General features: G+C 45.2%; 1 protein-coding gene across 1 annotated transcript; it reads left to right on the forward strand.

The window, feature by feature from the left end:
- Positions 1-3927: 3927 nt before the first annotated feature.
- Positions 3928-11446, forward strand: ATP6V1G1 (ATPase H+ transporting V1 subunit G1). Its single transcript, XM_032865695.1, has 3 exons — positions 3928-4104; positions 7599-7699; positions 10640-11446. The coding sequence occupies exons 1-3, from the start codon at positions 4023-4025 to the stop codon at positions 10811-10813; spliced, it is 357 nt and encodes a 118-aa protein (XP_032721586.1). The 5' UTR covers positions 3928-4022; the 3' UTR covers positions 10814-11446.
- Positions 11447-13695: the final 2249 nt, after the last annotated feature.

Genomic DNA, 13695 nt, shown 5'->3' on the forward strand with positions numbered 1-13695 from the left:
AGAGTGGAAAGTCACGGCAAATGTGCTAGGACAAAAGGGGTATGAGCTAAGAGTAGGAAATTGGAGAAAATTTAGCAAGGTCCGTTTGTCCTGATCCCTCTGGGAGCCTCTTGGGGTCCTGGAGATAAGGATGCTCCTTTCCTCCGGAGGAGGAAGGGTGTTTCTCACATGAGGGTCTCATGACCTGCTTCAAGGGAGGGTCAAAGAGTCCTTCCTGCTCTGTTGATTCTCAGCTTCTTTCAGTTTAAAATATTCAATATGTCAAGATGCCATATTTGGGGTTGGCATGTCCTGAACCCTATCACTGTCACAGCAACACACAGATAACTGGGTTCACTGAAGGATAAATATTATCTCTCTAACACCAGTAAAATTTGAGAATGTAATCTTAGTCTCTTGAGAATTATTTTCAGTATTAGTCAAGGAAGAGTAAGGGTTAACTATTAATCATCAGCATTCCAATGTGCAAAATGTATATGAAGAGGTCAGGAAGCTGTCTCATAGGAGGCCCTACGTGGGGCTGGGAGTGGGACTGGGGCATTTAATTCCTTTATGAGTTTCCCATGGGGCAAGTCAGGCCGCCCACCCTGGATTTTGTTGCAGGACTCCTGCTTGGCCACAGGGAGCCTTCGAATGAATTAGAGAAAGCTGCTCCCTCTGGGAAGAGTAGGCACAGTATGGGCTGGATTTGAGCATAGTCTCACTTCCTTGTGCAGTGAACAACGTGTTCAACCATAGCACCGGCTCTGCAAAGTCTCTCTTGAGCAGTCACTTTGTCTGGGGCAAATTTCCATCCACTAAGTACACTAGGTTGAGAGATAAAAGTAAGAGGCCCATTGATTATTTTGAGAAGTCACTATCACCAGGATTCAGATACCTGTGTTACTAGGAGTGGTGAGTACATTCTAAGCTAGTTACATGTATTAACTAATTTAACCCTCACAATTACCCTATTCAACGGTGATCAATTCCCATTTTTTAAAAGATTTTATTTATTTATTTGACAGATAGAAATCACAAGTGTGCAGAGAGGCAGGCAGAGAGAGAGAGAGAGAGAGGAGGAAGCGGGCTCCTTGCTGAGCAGACAGCCTGATGTAGGGCTCCATCCCAGGACTCTGGGATCATGACCTGAGCTGAAGGCAGAGGCTTTAACCCACTGAGCCACCCAGGTGCCCCTCAACTCCCATTTTTAACATACGAGGAGTCTGAGGCTCACAGTGGTCAAGTAACCTGCTCAAGGTCACCCAGCAAGTAAATGACAGAGCTGGATTTGAACCCAGCTGTCTAGTTTCCTTAGGGAAGGCAATCACAGGCCCCAGTTCCCTGAGTCATTGCTGACCTGGAGCCTGTGAAGGTCATCATTACTCCTTCACCTTGTTTCCAGTTGTGTTTGAAAAGCCACACATCTGAATGGGCAGTCTTTTCTTAGATGTGCTAATACTTTCACTCATCCGGGGTACAAAGTCTGGGATCCTCTGGGGATCCTTCAGATGACCTTGTGAATTTTTCCTCTGGAATGCAGTCTCAAGATTTCAAGGCTTCCCTTGGAAAGCAATTGCTTCACCCTCATTTCCTGGTTATTTTGGGACATCTCCCCAGAGTGCCCAAGTCCTGACAACTAACACCCACTCAGATAACCAGAAAATACAAAGCAGTCTGAAAATTTCAGAAGATGGATTGTCTAGTATTGCTCTCTTTATACAATAAACTTGAAACGTTGCAAGCAAAGAAAGAAAAAAAAAAAGAAAAGAGAAAAAAATCTGGAATGTGTAGATATTTCCATGCTTTCAGGAAGCTGGCTGTTAGCGGAACCCTAATGTGAAGGCTTTTGCTAAATGGAGGACCAGATTTGTAAATCAAACAATTACCCCCCAGCCAGATGAAAACAACAGCTTTCATTTCCTGACATTTACAATAGAGGAGAAACCTGCAAGGGCTTTGCATCCATCCCCCTCATCTCTCTCTCTCTTTTCCTAACAGTTTGATTATGACATAATTCACATACTGTGCCATCAGAAATTTGGTATTTTCAGTATATTCATTCACAAGATGTGCAACTGTCACTGTTACCTCATTCTGTTACATTTTCACGATCCCAAAAGGAACCCCATATCAGTTAGCCGTCACTCCTCCTTCCCTCTCCCCCAGCTCCTGTCTAGCCACTAACTTGCTTTCTGTCCCCATACATTTGCCTATTCTGAACGTTTCACATCAGCGGAACTGCACAACATGTGGTCTTTGTGCCTGCATTCTTTCACTTAGCATAATGTTACCAAGGTCAATCCGTATTGCTACAAGTATCAGTACTTCTGTTCGTGATCAAATAGTATCTGATCTTGTGGATATGCCACATTTTGTTTATCTACTCATTGGCTGGTAGGCATTTGGGTTATTTCCACTTTGCGGCTTCCATCATCTCTTAATCCTTTTGCCACTCTTAGAAGTATGTGTTGTCCTCTGTTGATTGCTTGGATGAATGACGTTTTCATAGAACACTGAAAATGACAAATCTTCCCTGGAAATCCTTGGCTGAACTTACAGTTCCAGAGACCAGTCAAGCACTGCTTCTTCTATCAGGAAAGAACAGGTGTTCTGGATTTCAGCCTTCTTTCCAGCCTTCAGCTCTAACTTCCATCAAAGGAAAATGTCCTGAGCCCTGAACCCAGCTCCTCCTCCAGTGCGAAGATGCTTCTATGGAAAAGTTCTGGCATTCCTTTGTTCCCAGTGCTTGGCGGACTCCAGGAGACCATCTCGTTCTTCCCATAATCCACCAGATTCTTGCAGAAGAGCACAGTGGATCAGATGTTCCACTCTGCAAGCCTGGGTCCATTCAAATACCCCATCTGACAGTTAATAGGGGAGTGACTTTGGGCAAGTTAACTTAACCCACCTGAGCTTCAGTTTGGTTAATATAGAAAGGAGTTAATAATATTACCTTAGAGTTGCTGTCAGGAGCAAATCAAGTCTTCAGGCAGAATCTCTCATATTGTAAACTCAACTTTTGGCTTCCTATCTACCTATCTGTGCTGGAGGATATCTCTGTGCGAAATTGCTTCCCCTAAATCCACACATGCTGGTCCTTTCCCACTAATCAACCCTATCTTTCTCTAACACTAATCCCCACTATCTTTTCCTGGCTAACTTTTTACTCTTTTGATCTTATTTTAAATGCCACTTCTGTGGAAAAGCCCTCACAGCCACCTCCACATCCCCCTCTTTCTTAAAGTGCTCTGGTTTTCCTTCATTACTTTATCAGTTTGCAATTTTTTTTTTTTTTTTCTCCATCAACCTTGCACTCTACCAGGGACTTTATCTTGCTCTCTGCTATTTCCTCAGTACCAACAGTGGTCTAGGATCACAGCAGGCATTCATTAAGTATTTATGGAAAATAGTCCAGGTCCTCCCTGAACTGGGGTACAGAGAAGGAAAGCATCCTCCCCCAAATCACACAGCATATTACTGTTAGATCTGTCCCCAAGTACCCTATTCCCAATCCACGCTCTATGCCCCGAGCCTGGTAAGACTTTTCTTAACATGCCTCCTACTGTATTCAAGTGCCAAGGAACCTTCCAGAAAGGGGAGAGAGGGTGAAACAGGGTGCAAAATACGGGAAGCTATTTGTGTTTTGGCCTGACTCCTTCTCTCCAGACCTTAATGCAGGCATGTTGCAAAGTGAGGGATTACAGCAATAACTTCGTGGCGCCCCAACTGAACCGGGGAAGGAACAGTCACACGTTAGAGCAGGACGAGGCCGAGTGGGGGAGGGGTGAAAGGCAGAAGACAGATCCTGCGCAGGCGCAGCCGCGACGCTCTGCCCTTCTTTCCCCGCCCCACCCCTTCCCTCTCCAGTCACCAGACGCCGAGTGCAATCAGCTGATGCGGCGCTGCGGTCGTCACGTGATGGTGGGCGGGGCGCTGGCGCAGAGCGCAGGCGCAGATCTTAGGCGGCTGGGTCAGCTGACCCGAGGGACCCGCTCGAACCGATTTAGGCCGCTTCCCTCGGCCTTAGAATCGCCACCGCCATGGCCAGCCAGTCGCAGGGGATCCAGCAGCTGCTGCAGGCCGAGAAGCGGGCTGCCGAGAAAGTGTCGGAGGCCCGCAAGCGTGAGTTACGGGGCGGGGCGGCCAGGCGTGGCGTGGGGGCAGAGATTGTGGATGAGGCCCCAAAACTGAGGCGTGGAGGGGTGGTGACCGTCGCGGAAGCTTGTGAGTCTCGAAGCTGTCTGGACGTGAGACTCCGGAAGGCTTGTATGCCGACTGGAAGCTGTGATGTGGGGTAGTAGATAGGACGAAGAAACAATAGTAGGATGGCCTTCTTGGGATCTGGGAGGGGTGTGGGATGGGCTGTTCAAAGGGAACTCGTCGTCTTTGCCCGTCACTTGCTCCTTTGTGTTGCTCTGTCTCAGTGTGCAGAGCTGCCGTCCATGCTGTTGCTCAGGCTGGAAACAGTCCTCTTGCCACGTCTCTTCCTCTTCGCCACGTTTAGTCAGTCGCCTAGATGTTTATTATGGCTTTTCGCTTTCCCCCTCCCTACGGCTAGCATCTTAGTCGGGGGCATTAGATTCTCTGAGGCTCCGGTACCAACCTGATGCGTTAATTTCTTTAAAAAGGTTTTTTTTTTTTTTTTTTTTAATGTGGTTAATGTGTGCCAGACGCCTTGGCGCGGTGCTCCAGTGTCTCCATCAACACGGTATTCAGAGTCCCAGAGAAGGAAGCAGATACTGGGTGGGTTAGTTGCAGGTGACATGAAGGCTAGAGTTGAGAAATGTACGGTTGCTCAAGAACTTCACAGGTGGTTCTGATCTAGACTGGTGCGTGGGAGAAGGCCACCTCCTTCAAGTCCATTTTCCTCACTGCAGTCAGAGCCCTCCCTGGGGCGCCCATAACAGTCAGCAAACGTGTAGTGCCTGAAGAATAAAGCTCAGATTCCTTCAGAGGGTGTAGGCAGCGTTTTTTGGACCTGGGTCTAGCTTTCTTCCCTTATCTCATTTTTAGGCTCTCTCCTCCAGGCATCCTGAACCGCTGCGATGCCTGTGTGACCTGCCAGCCTTTGCACAGCTCTTTTCTCTGTTTGGAAATGCTTTTTTCTAGTTTCTACCCTCTTTTTATCTAACACTTGTCCTTCAGATCTCAAAATGTAGGCAGCGGTTCTTCCAGGAAGCCGTCCCTGCTTTGTCCTTCTCCTCTCGGGCTAGGCCAGGATTCCTTCCTAAGAGCTTATTTTGTCATCGCTGTGCAATAACTTGTTTCTTTATATGGCTCGGTCACTAGACTAAGCTCCTGGATTGGAGGGACTATGTGCAAATTCAACTGTATGTATTCATTTTCCCATCTGGAGAGAGAGGTATTTTTATCCCTTTTATACAGATGGGTGAAGTGAGGCTTAGAGAAAGGATTTGACCATATCCTGGGAAGCAGCATAGTAGCCTAGAGGCCTCTTTTTCCATGCAAGGATAAAATAGCAAGAACTGTTACTCTTAGTAATTCCTCGGTCTTTCTCCTGTTATAAGACTTAAACTTTTATTCCACACCCAAGCAGATTTCAAGCATTTCTTGTAATTTCTGGATGAGGGGTTGTGTGATACTCTGTGTGTCATAGGAAAAGCTTTTTTTGAGGGAACCGGAGATGGGAACAAGCCTTTTACTCTTGCTCTGGTGACTGGAAAGTTCTGTGTTCTTCATAGACTGTTTCTCATCATGCTCTTTATAAAGTATTTCCAGAATGACTTAGAGTTTGTCCCGTGATGACTTATTCGTAACAGAAGTTGTGTCTGTTGAGAAGCATGTGAGATAATTCGGGGGAGGTGCAGGAACAAACACTTGGAGTATGGTAAGAATAATTCTGAGTGTCTTGGAGGTAGGGATCACGTTTTACATTTTTCTTTCTCTCATCAAGCTTGGTGCAAGGTCTTGTATATCTCCGATAGCTATTAGGTATTTACTGAATGAATCTGTTTTAAAGGAGTGAGTTTATAGCTAGTGTACATGACAGAATTTGCAGTAATTAGGAACAGAAGTATTGACAAGAACTACAGTTTGAAAAGAATCACTGCCTTCCTTGATCTGTAGTTATGGTTAACTTGTCCATTTCAGAATTGATGTGACAGAATGGTCCAGCCTACATTTTTTGTGAAATCGTTGCTTTGGACCACAAAACTGAATTGTGTTATAGTTTATTTTATTGGAATAAAACAAAATATTGGCTCCCTGAAAAATAAACTTTGAAAGAAACATGATTTCCTGTTCGAATATTTATTTTTGGTTTTCAGAGAACCTGTCAGAATTGAAATTTGAAGACACCTGATGGGCAAAGAGTGGTTTTATCTTAATTCAGAGAGCTGTGGGGATTGGGAGTGACGAGGAGAGTGGTTTTGTGAAGTTATGTGGAGCTAGCATAATGTTTGAACCATAAATGTTACTCGTAGATTGGAAAAGATCTTTGGCTCTGTAATAATGGCATTGAATGTAGCTGATGATGAGGATGGCATGTGGAGAACAGGGGTAGAAGTAGGCTCACGTGGATAGCAGTAGGCCCTAAATAAGACTGGAGTAAAATATACTTGCAGAAGCAGTCTCTGGGTGCTTTGAGACATCTCTTGATTGTTTTTACCAGAAATGTCGTGGATCGTTGATGTTGTGGAGTCATTATACATCCTGTTCTTCATTAGGAGGTGGGAGGTAAAATTTAGTTTCATTTGCCCACATGATTTGAGTGGGATTTGAGAAATTGATATATAATGATATCTAATAAAGCTTACTCTTAGATATAGGATGGTTTATGTTCTAAATTAAGTAAATGCCCAGGTTGATCATCTAAGACTCTTCTCCCCCTCCCCATTTGGGTATCAAGAGAAGTTTGATCCAGTGAGCAAAGATTCAAAGCAAAGACTCTATGCAGTTTGGCTCTGATACACACAGGCTCTGATACATACAGGCTCTGATGGCATCTAGAGAATTTTTCAAGCTGTATGTTTATTCTCTTCAAGAAATCAGAGTACCTGTATTTCCTCACTTAGATGCTTGTGCAGTCTTAACCGTCCAGGATTCCCCATTCCAGATTCCTTCCCAGAACTACTTTCATTACTTATTTCCTTGCACACAGGCATGGTTTTTCGTTTCCAATATTACATCATCTGTTTCATTAGTTACATTTTAGGTTGATGTCCCTTGGGAGCCTATTAGTCTCCTTGCTCCGCTTCTAAGCAGAGCTCCAGTTGTAATCAGCGGGATCCTTAGGTGTTTACTTCTTGGGAAGAGGAAGAGTTCCCCAGATGGCTAAATCCCCCATTTTGTCTTGGTTTTGAGTAGTGGAGATTGAGAGAATATTCTGACACCTTGCAGATTTTTTTCCCATCATTTATAGTCTGTAGTTACAGAAGATGGTCCTTTTTACCTAATCACAAGTACAGCCTGGAGAGAGCAGGAACCTATACTCTTGAGTTATCTCTGAATTCCCTCTTCTATGCATGTCTCTTGGGACTGTACCTTTAATAAAAGTTTTTTCTTGTTTACTGTTAGAATTTACCATCTTAATCTCTGCTTCCTCTTCTCCTTGTCTTTTAACCACTTCTTGATGTAGCTTTTTCCTTTGAAAACAGGAAAGAACCGGAGGCTGAAGCAGGCCAAAGAAGAAGCTCAGGCTGAAATTGAACAATACCGCCTGCAAAGAGAGAAGGAGTTCAAGGCCAAGGAAGCTGCGGTGGGCCTGGTTTATATTCATTACTGCTTTCGTGTCTTGAGGCTTTCCTCTTCTCCCCTTTTCCCCAGGTTCTCAAAATATTCATCAGAGCTCAGAGATTGTGATTATGGTTGAAAATTGAAATTTTGACTATTAAATGTCCAGGCCGAGTCTCTTAGGTGATCGGTTTTTAACTAACTTTGAATCCTAGTCTTCACTTAGATCATTTCACAAATATCTATTGAGCATGTTAACCTGTGCCCGATGTTAGGGAACCAGCTGTGAGCAGAAATAGACATGGTCCCCGCCTCATGGAGCTTAGCTTACAGTCTGATGGTCAGGGAGACAGTAACAAAGTGCGAGTCATGCAGACCTACATCTGTGAGAGGGGCTGTGGCAGTCATAATGTCCTTCAGCTGGAGCCCACTGCAGTGTGGTAGAGACACTTAGCAACAGTGTGGGCTGGGCTACGAAGCAGAAGATGGCGTGCAATAGTAGTACAACAACAATCCCGAAGCAGGGAGAATTCTGGAAAGGGGAAAGGCTGGAGGAGGGCCTCACAGAGGAAAGACACTCTGTCAGGACTCTTGGATACAGGTGGCAGAAAACAATTCAAACTAGTGTACACAAAATGGAATTTATTGGCTTACGTAATTAAAGACCCAGGTGAAAGGCTAACTGTGCTTTGATCCAGGAGCTTCAGTAATGCTCTCAGGACACTATTTCCATCTCTCAGCTCTGCCCTTGTCTTTGTGGGCTTCATCCTCAAGTTCTACCTTAGGACCTTCACTGGTTTCAGACACACCATCCCACGCCCAAGTCCAGTGATGAAAGGCACAGGCCTCCCTTGTTGAAGTACGTAGCAAAAGTGTCCTCCATCTTTGGACTGCCCCAGTGCTATTCAAACTTGAAGTGTCCCTGACTCTTGAACTGAGGCAGATTGGTGCTGTCAGTGGTCAGACTGTCCACAAAACATTGTAGCGGTCCTCACGTTAGGGCACCTGCCTCAGCTTATCTGTACGTCGATGCCATCGTTGCTCATAGAGACAGGAGCAATGCTGTGGGGCAGGCATGAGCTCTGAGGTTTCCTAGCGGTGTTCGGTGTAACCCCTTCAGCTTGGACACAGCTGACTGAGGCCTGGCTTGTGGTTTATATTCACAGAACAGAGATCATGTCCCCTGTCCCCCACCCCCACCCCCAGTAGGGTTACGGACCTTTAAAAATAAGAATTAGCAACTGAGCTAACGTGAAACGCCTCTCTATTCCGCCGGTATGAATAGTTACAACAAAACGCGAAGAGTCCCAAATGTGGGTTCAGGAGGCGCGGGTTAGAGTCTCTACATGTTCACTTCGAGCTCTTTGAGCCTCGGTTTTCTTATCTGCGAGAAGGGGGGTGATGGCCTCCATGCAGGTTATGGAGGACTAGGTAACATGCGAGAGAAGGCTTTCCCCTGGTGCGCTGTCACGTGTGTACAGCTAGGGAGGGCTAGAGTTAATGCACACGGAAAGAGGCAGGAGCAGGTTAGAAGATAGAAGCGGTCGGACACAAAAAAGTTTGTCTTCAAGAACCTGATAGGGAGACTTCCTTAAGCTATTTCCTCAAGCTCCGGGATGAACTCTCCCCACCCCCATTCCTTCCGGGGAACCCCTCCTTCTGCTCTGTATGTAAGTTGTGTGGAGGGCAGACATTCCTTCCTGTGGGAACCCCTCACCCCATCACTCCCTGTGTGGCCTCAGCATTTGCGCAATCCCTCCCTGAGGTCCGAGCCATCCCCTCTTTCAGCACCCTGGGCCAGCTGCTCCCTGGACAGGGCCCTGACCGCCATTCTGCCTCTGGCTGGGTGGCCTTCTCTGGTCTGGTAAGTTCCGACAGGGCCTGCCTCTCCCGGGGCCTCCAAGAAAAGTATTTTTTACGGCTTTCTCTGTCTGTTATTGACCTGTTAATAAAGGGCTTTTAGCAAGAAGAAGAACCTGATAGGTCTCATTCTAACAAAGTAGGCCTATACTTGACAGAAAGCCAGCCATACCGTGAAGACTGAGGATAAAAGAAAATTTATCCATCACTGTGTGTTAAAGTGTGTGTTAAATTGTGAATGGAGATCGAAAGAGTAAGACATGATTAAAAATTCAAGCAGTAAAACAGGGTGATAATGAAGATAGTCTCCCTCTCACCCAGACCTTCAATTTTCCTCAGAAACCGTCACTATTAATAGTTTCTAGCATATTCTGCTAGAATATTTGTATTTGAAAGAATAGTTGTCGTGTATTGATAATACCGGGGAACCTGCTGCTGAATGTCAGAGCTGGAACATGAACCAGTTAAGCAGAAACTATTCCTCTAAAACTGCATCCTCTTGTGTTTATTTTATTTTTGTTTTATTTTTATTTTTGTTTTATTTTTAAGCGGCTTTCTTTCTTTTTTAATACACCATGATTTACCTCTCCCTTTTAAAACCACACAAGGAGACACATTTACTAACCACACTAACACCATTTTGTATCTTGCTTTTTTTCTCCTTAACCTGCATATTTTACAGTTCATTCTGTCTTGCTGCACACGTCCACTTTATCTTTCTTTATAGCCGAGAATGTTCTCTGGTAGAGATGCACCATAATTTGTTTAACCAGTCCTCGGGTATGGGATCTTTGGGTTCATTCCAGTCTTTGGTTAGGGCTGTACGTTAGACTCTGGAGCATGTGAATCTTGCTCTCCAGGGTAATTTCTGAGCCGTGGAAATGCTGTGCAGTTTGCCTTTTGATAGATGGTCGAAGGTTGGCCACCAAAGTGATTGCCTCAGTTTTTGTTTCCGTTAACCAGGAACACCACCTTCCCCACATGCTCTTCAATCACGAGGTTACATGGCCCACTGCTGAGACTCAGTTTCTCCAGAACTAAGGAGGAGGTGCCAGCCCGAGCGCCAACCTGACCTTTCCTGTGTGTCCTTGCCCCCCGACTCCAGGCTCTGGGATCCCACGGCAGCTGCAGCACTGAAGTGGAGAAGGAGACCCAGGAGAAGATGACCGTCCTGCAGACCTACTTCCAGCAGAACAGGGATGAAGTCCTGGATAACCTCCTGGCCTTTGTCTGTGACATCCGGCCGGAGATCCACGAAAACTACCGCATAAATGGATAAGGGGAGGAAGGAGCAGCTCTGCGCGCAGATCGGCACGTTAGATGCCTTCCTGGAAAACGAAGCTTCAGCAAAGCTTGAGTAATTACATCCTTGGGAAAAGGCATTAAATTATTTCTGTATATTATGTTGTAGGTCCCTTCACTTTTTGGAGAATAGCAAATCTAGCTTCTTTGTACAAACGTAGAGCTTATCCAGAGATTTTCTCCTTTTACCTCCTATTTCTTAGAAATTTAATGTGTATACGTGGTTTGTTTTCCTATGCCTTTTAGCTCAAGCGACGTATATATCAGTACTTTTCTTTCTCAGATGTAGTAAAAAAAAAATTTTTTTTTTTTTTTTTTTTAAAGAAAGAAAGGGATTAAATTTTTTTTTTTTCCCTAAAGCTTTCTTGAAGGTCAGGGGCTTTATCTATGAAAAAGTAGTAAATAGTTATCTGTAACTTGTGTGAAGCAGCAGCCAGCCTTAAAATAGTCCTTTCTGGCTAAGGGTAGAACAACGAATGCTAGTGTGTATCGTTCAGGCTGCTTTTAGTTTCTCTTAATCAAAATTATTAGATGATAGAATTCAAGAACTTGTTACATGTTATTACTTGGTGTACTGATAATCATTTAAAAGTAAAGACATTGTCATGCATGTCCCCTGCTCTGGTTCATTCTTTCTGGTAATGCAGAGTGCACTTTGACCCAGATGTTCTGCAGAACTTCTTAGGAAATTAAATTAGCACATGTAGCACATACGCATTTGCACGCATACGCAAGATATTTGTGGTATATATCTGAGCAGGAAGGAAACCACTGTGATTTCACCCAGCAATCGGTTCAAAAAATAGCATCCGACCAGTAGTAAGTCTGCAGCTTGCCTTTTCTCTAGAGCACCCTGGACTGGGATAGCCTTGGGCAAGTTATCAGGCACAGGTCTTCCCTGGTGGGCTACACGATATGTGTAATACCTATAGGAACTTCACACTAGCTCTTAAAAGTTAAATTCTCTGTGGCTCTCTGTTAGCCTAAAGTCTTAGGTGCAAAATAATTTCTAGTAGGTACGAACAGTTGGAAGAGAACCTGGGATTTCCTTGCTCGTTCTGAGAAAGGACGAGAGCATTAGATGCCCTTTAAAGAAATCACATTTTGGGGCACCTGGGTGGCTCAGTGGGTTAAGCCTCTGCCTTCAGCTCGGGTCGTGATCTCAGAGTCCTGGGATCGAGCCCCACATCCAGCCCTCTGCCCAGCAGGGAGCCTGCTTCCCCCTCGCTCTCTGCCTGCCTCTTTGCCTACTTGTGATCTCTGTCAAATAAAATCTTAAAAAAAAAAAAAAAATCACATTTTATGAGACTGAGCATGGGTTGACTTTAGGCTGTGTCTGTCTCCAGTTACTGTTCCTTTTTATAGTATGATTCCTCAAAAGAGTTCCGTGTGAGCTTTTCCAGTTTTGACTGTGAAAACACTCTAGTCAGGCTTGCCACTCGACTGAAAGTGAGTGTCGAGGTCAGCAGTGATGACTGCATTGAGAGCTACAGTCTTCCTCCCCCTTGACTGTCAGTCCTGTTTGACAGGGTCGATCAGTTCTTCTTGAGGCCCTTTCATAGCTTTAGTTCTCTTGCTTTAGTTCTAACTCCTCTTTTCCAGGGCTTTGTTCTTGAACTTCTCTGTGCTCGTTCCCTTGTTGAAACCCACCTTCTCTTCATGGATTTAAAGACCATCTCTGTTGAAGACTCGAGTTTATATTCAGCTTCTCTCCCCTGAACTCGAGCTGTCAGTTGCGTATTTGCTATTTTGGTTTAGATATCTAGTAAACATCTCCATCTTAATGTGTTCCACATGGTACCCGGGTTGGTTGGGACTTGACTCCTGGTGTTGCTGAGTGCAGCAAAGTCCATCTCTGCCTGCTGCAAATTCGGATTTCCCAAACTGGAGGAGCATGGAGGAGCAACACCTACATTCACCAGTTCAGATGCAGTATCTAACCCGTTTGCCACCAGTATTTTCATCCTGGGCTCATAGGGTTCTACTTAACATACCTTTCTGCCTGACTCTTCACTTCCAGCCGACCAGCTGAACGTCGGTAAAGTTGAAGAAGCAACATAAGTCCTTTAAGAGTGTGGTCTAGGGTCAGTTGAGAGGTAAGATCTGAAAAGAGCCTGGTGGTCTGGGAGAGAGGAACTTAAATGGTCTTGAAGAGTGAATGGAATGTCAAGTGAGTGGAAAGACTTGGCCGTGAAGGGCAGGGGGAAGAGGGGCAGTAGTGGTGGATGGCGGAGGTGGTTTAAGGGAGGTGAGAACATGTTTAGAGACGGTAGGGAAGGGAATAGAGTGAGACTGGAGAAGGTCTTCCGGTTGGAGAGTGAGCCCAGAGAGGTCTGGAGGTTGCTGGAGCTGGAGCACAGATGGGGGGATCTAGTTCTAGCCTTCAAGCTTGGTGGAACTCAGGGAAAATGGTGGGTGTTTGCGTCCTGCTAGGCCAGTTGAAACCATCTCTGGGAGTGGGGCCAGGACAGATGTTTTAAAATCTCCCTTGGGGAGGGCCTTCCATCATGGCCCGACGTGAGAAACAAGCATCTGTTTGGTTCTTTGGCCACTAAGGCAGATGATGGTTCTGATGTGAAATGAACTAATATACACATATATGTAGAACGGTGTGTGATTTGTTCCCATTGAACACAAAAAAGGGTATTCACATGCCTGTACTTGTATATACAGAGGATAGAAGAAGTTAGTGCTAGTCGTTAATCTCAGAAGAACGGTCTGGGCTGTGACGGGAGGTTTTTTTTTTTTTTTTTTTTTTTTTGCACTTTTCATTTCCAGGGACCCTCAGCAGTGTCCCTGGCCTCTACCCACTGGTTGCCAGTAGTATCCCTTCAGCTGTGACAACCAAGAACATCTCTG

The sequence above is a fragment of the Lontra canadensis genome, unplaced genomic scaffold, assembly GCF_010015895.1.
Source record: "Lontra canadensis isolate GAN:19392208 unplaced genomic scaffold, GSC_riverotter_1.0 scaffold30, whole genome shotgun sequence".
Taxonomy (NCBI): Eukaryota; Metazoa; Chordata; class Mammalia; order Carnivora; family Mustelidae; genus Lontra; species Lontra canadensis.

What these genes read in the sequence shown, in the direction of transcription:
- ATP6V1G1 (XM_032865695.1), top strand. Translation starts at nt 4,023, where the DNA reads ATGGCCAGCCAGTCGCAGGGGATCCAGCAGCTGCTGCAGGCCGAGAAG. An exon ending in AGTGTCGGAGGCCCGCAAGC is followed by an intron (nt 4,105 to 7,598) that starts GTGAGTTACGGG and finishes CTTTGAAAACAG; the next exon opens with GAAAGAACCGGAGGCTGAAG. An exon ending in TCAAGGCCAAGGAAGCTGCG is followed by an intron (nt 7,700 to 10,639) that starts GTGGGCCTGGTT and finishes CCCCGACTCCAG; the next exon opens with GCTCTGGGATCCCACGGCAG.